The sequence below is a fragment of the Desmodus rotundus genome, chromosome 8 (assembly GCF_022682495.2).
Source record: "Desmodus rotundus isolate HL8 chromosome 8, HLdesRot8A.1, whole genome shotgun sequence".
Lineage (NCBI taxonomy): Eukaryota > Metazoa > Chordata > Mammalia > Chiroptera > Phyllostomidae > Desmodus > Desmodus rotundus.
Genome location: NC_071394.1, coordinates 127,088,160 through 127,104,685, shown reverse-complemented (window position 1 = coordinate 127,104,685; position 16,526 = coordinate 127,088,160). Strand labels below are relative to the sequence as shown.

Sequence of the window (16,526 nt, the reverse complement as noted above, 5' to 3'; positions counted from 1 at the left end):
ATGCCGTCCCACAGCATTGGGGTGCAGGCCAACACGCCCGTAACTGGGCCCCCCCAAATTAACTAACTGCCCCCCAACCTGCAGGTGTTCCCTTGCTAGAACGGCACGGGGTACACAGCAGGTCATTTGCATGGTTTGGAAAGAAAATAGAGTCTGTTGGGCAGCTAAACAACCAAGCATTCACGAGGTGGCACCCCTGCGCAGGGCAGTGGTGGCCGAGGAGGGCGGTCTCTCCACGGTGCGGGGCAGCGGCGGCGGTGGCTTCTCTCTCAGGGCCAGGTGGCGCGATCCTGGAGGCGGGAGGCGGCAGTTCGGCGGCAGGAATTGCTCCCGGAAGCCCAGGGCGCTGCCACTGATGCACAGCGCGGGACAGACTTAGAACGTACTTCACTGGGGTGTCTTTCGAATGAAAACCTCCACTCCGCTCTGACGGTGCTTGAGCATTCAGAGCTGGAAAGATGATGACTTCTCCCCCGTGCCTGTAACAGAATAAATTGGAGCCCTTCTTCTCCGAATGCCCACTCATTTTCAGAAAGGACAAAGCCGTAGTCGGATGGTAGCTCGGGCTTTATTCCTCCCCGTAGATGGGGCTGTTCCCGGACAAATCTCCCACAAGTCTCTTCCCAGGGGCCTTTTCAAGTTTTCACCGGGCAGGAGCTTTTGGTGAACGGAGCCACCGGGGAAGCCCATTGCTTTGCGCCATTAGTGCTGTGTCATTATAGACAAGCAAGCCGGCGTCCCTGAGCAGTCCCCACGCATGAAGTGCCACCAGCTGCCCCTCTTAGTATGGAATGTGACACTAAGAGATCCCTGCTGTCAACAGGGTAGCCGTGGTGGCCTTAGAGGGTCGTCAGGCAGACAACCTCCAACAAGCAGAACATTGCCATCAGCACTGGCCGCACACCTGTCTGGGCCTCGGCTTCCTCCTCTGAGGATGGAGGGTGGGCCCTGTGGTCTCCAAGAGTCCTGACCATTAGCTGACACATTCTCCGTCTTGGGCACAGAAGCCGTTGAGATGACCTGGCTTTCTGTCTCTCCATTTGCTTTGAGTCTGAGTGTTCCTTTTAAATTGCCTCATAGATGCACGGGTTTCAAGCTGAGTAGAGTTATAACAGGTGGCTACGGTTTCTTCATTAATTTAACAGACATGTCCCCTTTTTTTAACCTTATGTTTTTATGAAATAGCTAATACATACAGGTCCACCCTGAATCTGGACAGTAGAAACAAGGCTGGAAAAGGAGGAGGAGGAGAAACAATGTAGGAATTTATGGAACGTGGCAGCAGGGAGGGAGAGGGAGCCGAAGGGGTGGAAAGGTTTGGCAGGTTCAGCCCCTGGGAGAGAACGGACGGGCTGGTGTGGAGTCACACTGAGCTGAGTGCCTCTCCCTCCTCCATCTGCTAAGCTACACAGCCTTGGGCAAGATTTTTAATGACTCTTCGCCTATTTTCTCCTGTGTAAACTAGGGACAGAAATGATCTCCTACATAAGGTTGTAATGAGGATTAAATGAGATCATTTCCATCTGAAGCCAAGCACATAATGGATACTGAACAGATGGTGTCTGTTGCTAATCACTATGGAAGCCAAGAAGGTCTTCAACGATCCTCCCCTCTTGGTGTTCACACCCATGCCTGGCCCCTCCCACACTGAGTTGGTGCTGACCTATGGGACCAATAGGAAAACTGCACAAGAAACAGCGTGTGAGGCTTCTGAGGCTTCTAAAGCTAGGTCATGATGGTTTGCTTCTGCCTCAGCCTGCTGGATCACTTGCTGTGGGAGGAAGCAAACCAGCTGGCAATGCAGACACCCAAGAGGCCCCACAGAGAGGGCCCCATGGAGCGGGGCCTCTGAAGAAAGCAGACCTGCCATCACTTTGATCTTGGACTTCTAGCCTCCAGAACTGTGAAAAAGTGAATTTCTGTTGTCAAAGCCCCCAGTTTGTGGGACGTTGTGATGGCAGCCTGAGCTCACTAATAAAGCCGTGCCTGTCCTTGTCGTGTGGCCTGGGCTGGCTCGCCACATGATGGCTAAGTTCTGAAGACACACACACACACACACACACACACACACGCAGAGCAGCGGTATCATTTTTATGGCCTAGTTTCAGAAGTCATAGAGCATCACTTTTGATATACGCTATTTATTAGAAGTGAGTCATTAAGGCTTGCCACTGAGTCGCTAAGCTATTCAAAGCAAAGGGAATCCGACTCCACCTTTTAAAGGAAGGAGTGTAACATAATGTGCAGATATATTTTAAGACCATCCCCATCATTACCATTATTGTGTTGGTCATATAGATTTGAAGATGCTGGCAGGCCAGCCAGGTGGAGCTGTGCCCCAAGCAACTGGATCATGAGTGTGGATTTGGAATGTGTGGGTCTGGGAGTCACTCACGTAGAGAAATACAAAGGCAATGCAACCCCAGGGAAAGGGAGCAAGGCTCAGCCTTAAGGAATGCCAAACCCAGCCTGGTGCTGTATAAGTATTGTTGATTTGCTGAAAATATTGGCAAGACTTCAAAAAGCCAGCTACTCGGCCTACCTTGGGCATTTACTAAGAGGAAAGTACTTGCTTCTTCCCATCTATGAAAGCTTCTGACAGCAAAAAGCCACTACCTCACACTCCAGGGTCAGAACAGGCTTTAAAATGTGATGAACTCATAAAACAAAACATCATCATTGTCTGCAAACTGGGTCCTAGGGACCCACAGGTCGCATCCTTTGGGATCCTAACCAGAAGACTCCGCTTTGACCAGAACACAAACCCGTGGGAAGTAGGGATGGCTGGAGTGGGCGGGAGCGGTGGGGGAAAAATGGAGACAACTGTACTTGAACAACAATAAAAAAGAAAGTTAAAAAGAACCCAAAAACCCAAACCCCACCCAACTCCAGTGATAGGCTGCTCTCTTGGGCTGTTTGGTGCCTCTTCCCATCAGCTGACCGTCACTGGCTTTCTTGCAGAGGACCATACACTCGACACAGGAGCTTTTTAAAATCAAAACCAAAACAGGCTCTGGCCAGGTAGCTCAGCTCGTTTAAGCTTCGCCCGGATAAGCCAAGCTTGTGGGTTCAATTCCTGATCAGGGCACATACAAGAATCAACCAATGAATGCATACCTAAGTGGAACACCAAATCGATGTTTCCCTTTCCTGCTCTCTCCAAGATCAATACATAAAAAAGATAAATGAGTGAAATTCAAATCTATCCTAGCAAAAACTCAGGAGGCCTATAAATGAAGAAATAGGGCATATGCAGATTCTGGGCGGGGACAGTAAGTGTCAGACGCAGCAGCGGTGAGCATTGGGATTGGTTGCCCTGGAGGAGCTGGGCGGTCTGCGTGGGTTAGGATGAGGTTGGGACAACTGAAGCGACGTTCAAGAGGAATGGCGTTTTGTATTTAAGTAACCAGTCATACTACATTTTTAAAGCATGTGAATATGTCACCATATTTTGTATAATGCGCACCCACATTTTGCGCGCATTATACATGAAATTATTATGTATAATGTAATAACATATTATTTTGTGTGCATTATAAATGGCATTGTTATATATGGTATAAAATATATTATTTTATGCGTGTCATACACGGGATTATTATATATGTTATACCCATGATATGTAATTATTATACCCATGTATAATGCGCATCCTTATTTTTCCCTCAAACATTTGGTCAACAACTGCGCATTATACACGGAAAAATACATACTTAATTTGATTTTACAAATAGCATCTGATTATTGGCTTAAGTTGCATTTAAATTTATTATCAGGACTCCCATAATTGTATAAACTTAACACCAAGTAAAACAGCCTCTCCCAGAAAGCAAACTACAACTCCCAGCATCCCGCCGATGGCAGAGATGGTTTGTTCCCCGATTCAAACTACAATTCCCAGAACTCCGCGAGCCAAGAGGTGAGGTTCTGGCCGAGGGCTGGGTGGCTGTGCTCGCGAGCCTGCGCACACGCACGGACTCCCGTGCCCGGCTCGCACGCCGGGGCCGGCGCGCGGCGGGCACCCGCGAGCCCGGCGGTGGCAGACGGGACGGGACGGAGCTGCCTGCGCCCCTCGCCTGGGCCTCCCCGCTCGGAGCAGGCGCCCGGGTGGCGTTGCAGCGGCGGATTCAGACAAAGCTGTCGCTACAGAAAGCACTCCTGCACGCGTGGGCGGAGGGGGCTTCAACCCCGGGGAGTCCAGGCTGCGGGTGAGATGCGCGCGCTCGGCGCTGGCTAGGGCTCCGTGACCCGGCTGGGCTTGGAGTTGCGGGATGGGCCCCTGGACATCTCCAGGGGGTGGACGATGGGGCCACCGGGCCTTTGGGAGAAGGGGAGCCGAGGGTAGTTTGCAGAACGGAGGGGTGGCGTGTGATGAGGGCTTAAGAAGGTGCAGGAGGTGGGCAAGGGTCAGGGGGGTGGACCCTGAGGGTCCTGGTGCCGTGGGCCCGGGCGTGCCCGCTGAAGCCCTTGGCTCCTGGCAGGCACTGCAGCTGGTCCCCAAGCCCTTTGCCTGGGGGATGATGGTGCGCGTGAGGCGCGGGTGGCAGGGAGCCAGCCGAGGTGTGCGAAGAGGGCCTGCGCCTCCCGAGCTCTCTTTGAAGGCAGGACCTGGGCAGGCCTGCAGCCGATCCCTGGGCTACTTGGGGCCCAACAGGGCACCCACTGTGAGTGTGGCCATAAGAGCCTGTCACACATGCTTGACAGTGCCTGGGTAGCCCCTGAAGGAGGGGCTCCGTGGACTCTGGACCCCATGTGTAGGACCCCGTCCCCAGGTCACCGATGGAAATCCTCTGCCAAAGCCCTGCACTTGGTGGTGGGCGCCCAGGGTCTGTTTATTTTATGCCAACCAACTCACAAAGCCTACTCTTGGGAGGCCTGCATGGTGGGGTTGCCCGACCTAGCGGGAAGGGTACAGACAGAACAGCCGTCCTTCACCAGATGCTCACTGTTCACATGCTGGACATTCGCACCCTGCCTCTCCCTTACCAGCTGTGTGCCCTTAACCATGGCGCTCGCCCTCGGTGGGCCTGTCTCGCCCTCTGCAAAACGGGAGTAAAAGTACCATCATCACCCAGTGGCTGTGGCAATTAGAGAAAATAATCCCGACAAGTCGTCAGCCCAGGGTCTGGCCCACGATGTCTGTTCGGCACATGTCACCATGTGTGGTCGCCTCCGATAGAAAACGTTAGCGGTGAGCTTGGAGCCCAGCTCTGCCTTCGGGCTGGGACTTGCTGCCCTCTCTGGCTCTCAGCGGCATTGGAGAACCTCCAGTTCACCTTTTCACCTAACAGATGGGGAATCTGAGCCCCCCTGGGAGGCACAGCCAGGAAGGAACACAGGGTCTCACTTCCCCAAGGATGGGCAGCCTCTCCGGGAGGAAAAGGGAGAGTGGAGATGCCCAGCAAGGCGGAGGGCGGGTGCTGGTGGCTGGGTTCCCGCACCCCCTGGCCATGTGGGCATCCTGGTGGCCTCCACGTGGGGGCTGTCAAAGCAGCTGCAGCTTTTTTCATACTGGCCTTCTGGTTGGCAAGCGCGTGCTCTAAGCTTTGCTTTAGAAAATATTTAGCTATAAACAAAGGCTTCCAGTGACTATGTTGAGCTAACTGGAAAATTAAATTACCAAATGCTTCGTTCCCTAAGGATCCCCGGCACGCTCGCTTTGCTTGTCACTGGATACTCTCCCCGGGACCCGCTCAGCACCCGAGGGGCTCTGTAAATGGGGTGAAAGGACGAATGTGAAAGGGGGACCCACAAGTGTCACCATAGGCGTTGGAACCACACCTGGGCTTGAATCCCAGCCCCACCGTTTAATGGCTGCGTGACACAGGGCAATCCGCTGAACGACCCTGACCTTGTGCCCTCAGATGTGAAATGGATAAATGAGATAATGCATGCAAAGGACTTAACGCTGTGCCTGGCGGAGAGTAAGAGCCAGCGAATGGGAGCTGCTCCGTCGTGATTATGACTAAGAATACTGATATAAAAATAATTGTCAGGCAGTGTGCTTTGCTCGTGTTGTCTCTTTGAATTCACAAAACCGCCCTGGAGAGCGAGGTGTCGTGTCTGTTCTTCAGACCAGGAAATGGAGGCTGGCAGGGGTCCAGAATCGGCCCTTGCAGACAGACGCAGAAGAACAACTCCTGCGTGACACTGTGGGGATGGTGGATGTAAGACAGTCACGCTCACAGAAGCGGAGAGTGGACAGGTGGCTGCCGGGGCCTGGAGGAAGGGGTCGGGAAGGCCTCAGGAAAGGGCGCAAGGTTTCAGGCACACAAACGACTACGTCCTAGAGGTCTGCTGTGCAGCGTAGTGCCCGCAGTTAGCGGTTCTTGTGTGTCACGATATACGTGCAGTTTGCCAGGAGGGCGGATCTTCTGTGCTAAGTGTTTTATCACAGAAAATGGGTGGTCATAATAAGAGGGCAGGAGGAAGCTTTCGCAGGTGATGGGTAGGTTCATGTAGAGGACGGTGAGGGTTTCACGAGTGGACCCTTATCTCCAGGCCCATTGAGATGCAGACATTAACTCCGCACAGCTTTCTGTGCGTGAAAAGGAAGGAGAAGAGGTGGTCCGGCGTCCCGCTGCTGCCAAGCCACAGGACAGGAGCTCACTTCCTGGCGTCTCAGCTCCAGAATCCGTGCCGTTTAACTCTCCACCTCTCGGTCTTTGCAGCTTTGAAGCGCAATCATGGCCCGGGGCAGCCTGTCCTGTTAGGGCCGGGGGTGTTCTCAGACCACTTGGAGAAGACACCGGACTTGGCAGCCTGGCTGCGTGTTTCCTGTCCCTGTCTGAGGTCCCGTGAGGCTGGAGGAGGCTGTCCACCAGGTGAGTCTGGGAGCTGCCGTGTTAGGAAGAGGCAGCTGAAGCAAGCAAGGACCCTCGGGGATGGGGGAGCGTGCCGTCTGGTGAGACCTGGAGAGCTTGGTTATGAGAAGAAGTGGTCTTGCTTAGGGGCTGGGAAGGGTCTCAGAACTGTCTTCCTCTTTCTGGGCCTGCTGTCTGCTTTTGGAAGGGGAGGAGGCCCACCCACGGGAGCCTGGATGTGAGGAGGAGCACACTGCCCCTCAGGACCTCTTTTCCAGAATAGGGTGGAGCACATCATTTCCGAGGGCTTTTTCAGCTCTAAAACATGGGGATTTGTAATTCTAAGTTGATGGCTTGCCCCTCAGCACAGCACCGGGGCAGGGGGGATAATGGCCACAGCAGTCTGCACCCAGAGTTCCTTGGGGGAGAGAGTGGCACAGCGCCCTGCGCCTCCTACCACCACACGTAGCTCCATGCCTGGCCGGTGGGGTGTAATTACACAGAGGAAGCCTTGGGTTGCTAAGTTACAGTTGAGGGCCTGTGGGTTTGCATTTCCAGAGCCATCCACACCTGCTCTGCCCTCGAGTGACAAAAACTCGCTGCTCTGAGGTCTACCCTACTTCTCCGTCACTAACGGTACCTCTGAGTCTGATGGCAGAGGAACACAGTGCTGGAGAGCAGGCCCCCTGGAGTCAGGCCCAGACTTGAACTCTGGGGTCCCTGCTTGAGCTGGAAGACCTAAAGCGAGGCGCTTCATTCCACCAAGCCTCAGTCTTTTCATGGTGCAAGAAAACGGAGATGGTACTGGAACCTGTAGGAGGACTTTTGTGAGGCTTAAATGAAAAGGAGCAGGAAAAGGGCTGAGGACCATGCCTGGCACATAGTAGGTGCTCAGTAATTCGAGATGGCGGTGGTATTGACCTCCACCCTCAGCACAGAGGCCAGCGCTCTCTCTTCCTGAGTGGGCGTGGGCGGTGATCCATCTTTCCATCTCGTGTGGCTCCCTCTGTCCCGGGACCCAGCATCCTCAGAGAATCAGACTTCTCACTCTGCCAGGGGCGACTGCCGTTGGCACAGGCTCCTGCTGAGAGTCGTCTCTTCTCTATTTTGAAGTGTCACAGGCCCAGGGAGGGTTCAGGGACCCTGGCCTGCCATATTGCCACTGTTCCTGCTGTCTCTGCTCCTCCCAGTCCAGCGTCTGGTGTCAGCCTGTTTTAGATGCGCCAGTGAGGAGACCCCCACAGGGTCCTCCAGCAGGGGGGGTTTGCGGCAGGAATCATGGCACATCCTGGGGTGGCACCAGGAGTGGCCATAGTCATGCTGGGTCCCAGTACTTCTAACAGGGGTGTAAGTAGGCACCCTAAGGAACTGGAGAAGTGGTCCAGCCCTGCTCTGTTCAGGGGCTCATTTCTCAGGGGCGGGGCAGCCAACACACGCCACCGCTGGATCTGGCCTCTCCCTGTGCCTCCCACTGGGGGCTGCTTCAGACCCAGGCTCCACCCTTCCTCCCTTTTTATCTGCGGCCGAGAAAACCCAGGGCAGATTGTTGCCCCTCGTGCCCCAAGGAGTGCAGCTTGTGCGAGAAGGTGTGGGTTGGGGAAACTTTCCTCCAGAGGGCGCTCCGAGTGTGGCAGGCTTGTCCGTGTGCCCTGGCGTGCGGGCTTGTGCATCGTCTCGGCAGAGGCTGGGGACAGAATTTACTGAGCCTTGATGGAGGGGGCGGGTCATCCTCTGTCGAATGGGTTGGTCACCCTGGGCTGGACAGAAACGCCCTGCTGGGTGTTGAGAAGCAGGGAATTGGAGAGTTGAGGAGTGTTAGCAAAACGTCCGCGCAGCTCTCATTAACACTGAGCACGTGTAAGAATCTGCAGGACACACAGGTTCCTGGGCACCCCTCAGAGATGCAGGCCCAGGAGTCTGCATTTCCAGTCTCCCAGGTGATGCTGGTCCTGCGTCCCACCATGAGTCCCAGCATGAGCTCTGCTTGGCAGGACCCAGCCCCGCTCCGTACCTGTGAAGTAGCCCTAACAGGTTGGCCTGGTTTTGCTGGCCTCCCTCCATGCGGGGACCCACAAAGTGGCCGGTCCCTCCATGGGTAAATGGCCCCAACCCTTAGAGAAGTCCTCTTCCTACATACCCACTAGACGCCTCCTCCCTGTGACTGCTTCCTGCAGGCTTCACTTGAGGGCCCTGGGCTGGCCCACACCACTGTGCTAGGGGCAAGGCAGGGTGGCCTCCCGCTGCTGGGAGTTAGGTGTGTACCTGTAGTCCATACACATGCTTGGGGGCCTGGGCTGCATGTGGCATCACCACACACATGCGTCCTGTCGGTTAGAAAGGGCTGCAGAGCCCCTCCCCCATGGGGGGGCATCCTCGCTCTTGCTGCAGAGCCTCTCAGGTGTCAGAAGATTGCCCAGGGCCAGGGCTTCTCTTCTCCAGGGAAGTGCCCTCCCTGCTCCTTCGAGCATCCCCTGCCCGACAGCATTTCTTGACCTTGACCGCACCAGAATAGGGTCATATTCATGGTCGAGCCCATAGGCTCTGATTGCTGGCAAAGGTACAGAGCTAGTCTACTCGTGAGGAAACATCAGACAAACCCACATAGAGAAAAATACTGGGAAGGAACTGACCCTCACTCTTACTATATGGTCAAGGTCACGAAAGTCAAGGAGAGACCGAGACGCTGCCCCCCACTGGAGGGAACTAGAGAGACCTGATAATGGGGTGCCACACTTCACCTTGAATCGGGTTCTGGGCCACAGAATAGGGACCACGGATTAATAATCATCGCACATCAATGTTAACTTCCCGAATTCCTGTTACATTAGAGAATGTTCTCATTCTTAGGAAGCACATGCCGAAGCATTAAGGGCTAGAAGGGCAAGATGTTTACAGCTTATTTTTAAATGGTTCAGGGAAGAGAGGGAATGACAAAACGTGTTGAATTAACAGTTGGTGAATCCGTAGCAGAGTTCTTCGTATTATGCAGGCAACTTTTTGTAAGTCTGGAATGATTTCCAGATAAAAAGAAGGAAACACAAGATCACAGTTGACGTCACCAGCCTGCCTGGGTTCGAGCCTGGTTGTTTCCTGTGTAGCTTTGGGCAGGTCCAAACTCTGGCAGTGGTTTTACCATCTATTTAAAATGCAGATTGTCACTGTGAAGTGGAGAACTCGGCATCTAGTAACTGGCCAGGGATGCTGCTGTTGTGTTGTTAGGATGGTGAAGGGGCCAAAGAAAAACCCGAGCCAGCCCTGACCAGTGTGGCTCAGTGGGTTGGGCATTGTCCCACAAAGCGAAAGGTCCCCGGTTCGATTCCCCTTCAGGGCACGTGCCTGGCCTGCAGCCTGGGCTCCCGGTTTCTGCCTGCCTTGTCGTGCGGGGCCCGGCCACCACTGCCCTAGGATGGGTGAGGAGCCTAGCGGCCTCAGGTCTTGCTGAGCGGGCAGGTGTGATCACTGGGCATGGCGGGGCCTGTGGCTGTGGTCAGGTTTGTAGCAGTCACTGCCCTTGGGGACACGTGAGCACTTAACAGAAATGTTCGCCTTATCCCCCATGACCACCAAAATACCTCCAACACCCTGCTAAACACCCCCTCGCCCTCCAGGTCGCTTCTCTGGCGGGCCCCAGCCTTGACCAGGGTGCTTTCCTGTCAGGCACCTGTGCACTGTGCGTGCTTCACGCATCTTTGTGAATGTTGGGTGCTTCCTGTGGTGAGTTGTCTTCTGCCCCTCTTGACATGGCAGTCCTCTCAAACCGGCCCCGGGGGCCCACTGGCTGTGTGTCCACGGTGGGGTCTGAGCACCCTGTAGGAGTGGCTTTTGTTGGAGTTTGCAGTTTCACCTAGAGAAACTGATGCAGGCGTGTTCCCGGTCTCCTGTTTGAGCATCTCAGCAGCGGCTCCCACGATTCTGGTCCTTGCTGGCATCCCTGTTTCCGGCCACACGGGTGCGCTGTTGCGCCGCTCTGCGGTGCTGGAGAGGACCACACAGGAAGCTCTAACTTGCAGGCAGGTGACTCACCGTGCCATGCAGAAAGCAGATGGTGTCAGAGCAGGCTGTGCGGCCAGCGGAAGGAAGGTTTCAGCGTTGAGAGGCTGATGAGAGTGCAGGTGAGCCGGTGAGAGGCTGGGCTCGCCTGCCCCACTGTCCTACCTGGGCTGAGGGCCTGGGAGGCTGGGCTGTCCTCAGCCAAGCCTGACATCGCACCCATCATGCCTGAGTCCCACAGACTGGAATTCTAGCGGGGCGCCCCTCTTTGAAGGTGTTCCACCCCCTTTTGCTGATGAGGAAGTCAAGTCCCAGTCACCAGCTGTTAACCTAGGATCAGTGTCTCCAGCTCTGACTCAGCTTTGCCCTTTATACAAAACAGTGATGGATGTTAAGGTTTAGTCTAAGAGTGTGAGTGCTTAACTAAGTGTTAAATGTGCCCGCTCAGTTAACCGCCAGGTTTACAAGGAGCACGCAGAGGCTGCCGTCGTTTGGCAGAGGGTTAAATACTTTCGTCAGAACACCCGCGGCCCTGCAAATGTCTAGTGTGGGGGCACAGTCAAGCAGTAGGTTGCCAGTTCCAGTTGTATGTGCTGCTTCTGGTAACAAAAGGAGGTGGGTGCGGAGAGAGATCGTTCTGTGGACGTCTGAGGTGTCGGAACCAGTTTGCGCTTCCCTAACTCGCGGGGTGCGAGGCAGCATCCATGCAGGACCGAAAGCCTCCGTCGTTCCGCTCGAGTAATCCAGGCTGCAGCTGCCATCACAGCACTTCTCGGGGATGAAATCAGCGCGCTGTGATTCTCAGTGAGCGTTAGGAACAGCCCTTGGCAGTGAAACTGTTGGAAAATGATGTGACACCCTGTGTGGACGCCGTCTTGACTGGCGGGTCTTCTGCAGCCTGGGGCTGGCGGTCCCCAAGCTCTGCCGCCATGCTCTTAGAGGAGGGGCCGGTGCACAGCAGCTGGTTCTGGCTGTCATGCAGCTGGGGACCCGGCTGCAGTGGGGGTGGCCAGCAGCCCCAGCCCTGGGGCCTGCACCTCATCTTCATTCAATGTGAATGGTTGCCGGAAGTTACACGTTGGCACACTTCACATCGTCGGTGGGTTTCTGTCTGCTCTGGAAAGACCAGCAGAGTAGTGGAATGGACTGGGCTTTGTTCCCACAAATTCACATAGTCCAACCCTAAGCCCCCAAAGGCCTTTCCGAAGGTAATTAAGGTTACGTGAGGTCATCAAGGCCAGGCCCTAGTCGGGTAGGGCTTGTGTCCCTGTGAGAACAGGGAGAGGCCAGAGGCTCCGTCCTCTCTGTGCACACACAGGGAAGAGGCTCTGTGAGCACGCAGTGAGCCAGCCAAGGACAGAGGCCTTAGGGGAAACAAACCTGCTGACATCTTGATCTTGGACTTCTAGCCTCCAGCTAGAAGAAAATACATTTCTGTTGTCTAAGCCCCCAGCCCAGCCTGTGGTCCTTTGTTACAGCGGCCGGAGCAGGCTGCTACAAGTAGGTACCACGGGGCCACCTGCCTGCCCTGCCCCCGTTACCCTGAGCTGTAACGTGGGTGTTCGGTCTCCGGTCACACAGCCCAGGCATTGGCACACCCAGAACAGGGAGAACTGGCCTGGAGAAAGGGGACGTCCCTGGGGCTGTGGCCCACTAAAGGGCTTTGCCCATTTGTTCACTTTTTTTTTTTTTTTAAAGATTTTATTTATGTATTTTAGACAGAGGAGAAGGGAGGGAGAAAGAGAGGGAGAGAAACATCAAATGTGTGGTTGCCTCTCACATGCCCCCTACTGGGGACCTGGCCCACAAACGCAGGCATGTGCCCTGACTGGGAATCGAACCAACAACCCTTTGGTTTGCAGGCCGGTGCTCAATCCACTGAGCTACACCAGCCAGGGCCATTTGTTCACCCTTTTGAATCTTCCTCCTGGGAACTGTGTTCATTATCCAGGAATGTTTTATACGGTGATGGGGGAAGGCCTCTTTGATCTTCTTCAGAACTAGGGGTCTGATTAATGTACTCTTTGTCTCCATCGGTTCCCTTTTGGAAACCTTCCTGAGGATTTTGCTTGATCTTTCAGTTCTTCTGGTTTATGCAGAGCAGCTTGGGGGGCAGGGACCCAGAGGGGAGTGTGGGTCCCCTGTAATGACCATGACTGCCCCAGTACTTGTTGGCTTTCTCCCACATCACTGGGGGTGACTTCCCAGCAGGTAAAAGTCCAAGGGTGGCTCTCCATCTGTGTCCACGGTGGTGAAATACTGTGGAGTATCTGTGGAATTCATGTTGCCCCGGAAGCAGATCCTGAGGCAAGGGTTCAAGTGCAAGGAGATTGCTTGCATTGGTTCCCAATAAACACGAATGGGGGAGTGGAGGTGGTGTCCATGCATCTGTTCCCACCGGGCGTTGGCGTGGGCTCCCTGGCTCATAAGAGGTCAAGTTAGAAACCCAGGCACTCGGCCCTGGGGCCCTGTGCTGTAACACCTAACACCACTCTGTTTCCGGCATGATGTTCTGTCATCCCCTGCAAACTCTCCTGTCCACACTCCCCCGGAAGGGTTCCTGAGAGCCTGCAGGGCCTCGGGAGGGGCCCTGTGCTCATCCTGCCTCCCCAGCCTAGGGGGTGGGCGGGGGACCAGCTGCAGTGAATAAACAGTCCCCTCCCATCCCCAGTCTCCCGGCTACGAGGCCCCGGACCCCTGTGTCGCCTGGTTCCCATAAGCTTTGCCAACCTAAGCTCAGTGGACTGGCTGCTGCCCACAGCCCCCCAGGCCCAAGGGAAACCCTGGCCTCCTTCCTGCCTGGGGGCCCCACCCCACATCGCCCCTGCTGCCAGCCTGCCTTCACTGCAGGGGTGCGTGGGGGGGGCAGGTAGCAGAATGCCCCCGGGAGACGGGAGTACCCCGGGCTGAGATCCTCGCTCAGGTTGGAGGTGGTCTTTCCTCTTTTCTCTCCTCCTTCTCCTGGGGGTGTTACTTTTTGACAGTCCCGGGTGTGTGGCTGTTAGCTTCGCTTTCTGTTGGAAGCCGTTCTCCGTATGATCAGAGCAGATCCTGCATCCACTCCTGCCGCACAATGTGCCTCTCCTGCCCCCGGGAGAGCTTTATTTTTTACCTCTTCTGAATATTACCTTACAAGTCCTCTACTCTCCAGAACTCTGCATTCGTAATAGTGATTTCTTTGATTCTTTATTGTTTCTTTTCTGGCCAAGCCCGAAGTCCAGGTGAAGAGATGTGCACTGCCCCAGGGAAGCCGTGGGGTCTAGTCCACTGTACTGCTCACGTGCGGAACAGCGCCCGGGTCCCCTAGGGCGGACGGCCCCAGAGCCAAGCACCGCGCCTGGCCCACAGTGCCAGCGGCGGACAGACTGTGCCAACACCTGTTCTCTGTCCTTCTCTCCTGCAGGCTTTTGCCCATCGGTGCCCAGGGTGCCCGCCGGCATGGCCTGGGGCACTTGGCAGCGGCCATCGTCTCACTAGGGATCCCACGCCGGCGGCGGCGTTAGGATGCAGCTCTCAGCCGTGTTCAACGCCCTGCTGGTGTCGGTGCTGGCCGCCGTGCTGTGGAAGCACGTGCGTCTACGGGAGCATGCGGCCAGTCTGGAGGAGGAGCTGGCCCTGGGCCGACAGGCTCCCGAGGCGGCCCCCGCGCTGAGGATCGACTACCCGAAGGCGCTGCAGAGCCTGATGGAGGGCGGCACGCACATGGTGTGCACAGGGCGCACGCACACCGACCGCATCTGCCGCTTCAAGTGGCTCTGCTACTCCAACGAGGCGGAGGAGTTCATCTTCTTCCACGGCAACACCTCTGTCATGCTGCCCAACCTGGGCTCCCGTCGCTTCCAGCCGGCCCTGCTTGACCTGTCCACCGTGGACGACCACAACACCCAGTACTTCAACTTCGTGGAGCTGCCGGCCGCCGCCCTGCGCTTCCTGCCCAAGCCGGTGTTCGTGCCCGATGTGGCCCTCGTCGCCAACCGCTTCAACCCCGACAACCTCATGCACGTCTTCCACGACGACCTGCTGCCCCTCTTCTACACCCTGCGCCAGTTCCCCGGCCTGGCCCACGAGGCCCGGCTCTTCTTCATGGAGGGCTGGGGCGAGGGCGCACACTTCGACCTCTACAAGCTCCTCAGCCCCAAGCAGCCTCTCCTGCGCGCTCAGCTGAAGACCCTGGGCCGGCTGCTGTGCTTCTCCGACGCGTTCGTGGGCCTGTCCAAGATCACCACCTGGTACCAGTACGGGTTCGTCCAGCCCCAGGGCCCAAAGGCCAACATCCTCGTCTCCGGCAACGAGATCCGGCAGTTCGCCCGGTTCATGACGGAAAAGCTGAATGTGAGCCACGCGGGGGGCCCACTAGGTGAGGAGTACATTCTGGTCTTCAGCCGCATGGAGAACAGACTCATCCTGAATGAGGCGGAGCTGCTGCTGGCGCTGGCCCAGGAGTTCCAGATGAAGACAGTAACCGTGTCCCTGGAAGACCACGCGTTTGCTGATGTCGTGGGGCTGGTCAGCAATGCCTCCATGCTGGTCAGCATGCACGGGGCCCAGCTGGTCACGGCCCTTTTCCTGCCGCGTGGGGCCACTGTGGTGGAGCTATTCCCATATGCGGTCAATCCTGATCACTACACCCCGTATAAGACGCTGGCCACACTGCCTGGCATGGACCTTCACTATGTTGCCTGGCGGAACATGGTGCCAGAGAACACGGTCACACACCCTGAGCGGCCCTGGGACCAGGGGGGCATCGTCCACCTAGACCAGGCCGAGCAGGCCCGAATCCTGCAGAGCCAGGAGGTCCCACGACATCTCTGCTGCCGCAACCCCGAGTGGCTCTTCCGAATCTACCAGGACACCAAGGTGGACATCCCATCCCTCATCCAGACCATACGGCGCGTGGTGAAGGGCCGCCCAGGGCCGCGGAAGCAGAAGTGGACCGTGGGCCTCTACCCAGGCAAGGTGCGGGAGGCGCGGTGCCAGGCGTCGGTGCAGGGCGCCTCCGAGGCCCGCCTCACCGTCTCCTGGCAGATCCCGTGGAACCTCAAGTACCTGAAGGTGCGGGAGGTGAAGTACGAGGTGTGGCTGCAGGAGCAGGGGGAGAACACCTACGTGCCTTACATCCTGGCCCTGCAGAACCACACCTTCACCGAGAACATCAAGCCCTTCACCACCTACCTGGTGTGGGTCCGCTGCGTCTTCAACAAGCTCCTCCTGGGACCCTTTGCAGATGTGCTGGTGTGCAACACGTAGCGAGCGTGCGAGGCCAGGCCTCGGGAGGGCGGCTCCGCCAGCTCGGGGTCCCTGGGCCGCTATCCCCCAGGGTGGCTTCTGGGAGGCGATTGTTTATTTGTTGAGTAGGCCCGCCCTGGGCCTGCGCCTCTGTGTCTTCTTACTGCATCTGGGGTGCGGGGTCTGCGACATTCCTCTGTGCCCTGTTGCAGTGGGTCACTCCCACCCCTGTCCCCTTCTCCCATCCTGAGCATCCACACCCCTGCAGAAGGTCCTTAGGGAGAGGAGGAGGAGGAGGGAGAAGGAAGGTAAGAATCCTACGGAACCTGTTTTTCTGGGTGATCACATTGGTCCCTACCAGCATGATCTTTCTGGCTGGTACCCAGGTTTCTGGAAACTACAAGTAACCGATCATGTGGTGGTTTGGGCAGGTGGGTCATCAGCTTCCATCACCATAAAACTCACCTGTAGCCCAGTAAAGGGACATGCATTAAATGCTTCTCAACA

General features: G+C 56.2%; 1 protein-coding gene across 1 annotated transcript; it reads left to right on the top strand.

Moving 5' to 3' along the window:
- The first annotated feature begins 3,937 nt into the window (after positions 1-3,937).
- Positions 3,938-16,526, top strand: POMGNT2 (protein O-linked mannose N-acetylglucosaminyltransferase 2 (beta 1,4-)). Its single transcript, XM_024565891.3, has 3 exons — positions 3,938-4,208; positions 6,672-6,824; positions 14,197-16,526. Exon 3 carries the CDS (start codon positions 14,298-14,300, stop codon positions 16,038-16,040), a length of 1,743 nt encoding a protein of 580 aa, XP_024421659.2. The 5' UTR covers positions 3,938-4,208; positions 6,672-6,824; positions 14,197-14,297; the 3' UTR covers positions 16,041-16,526.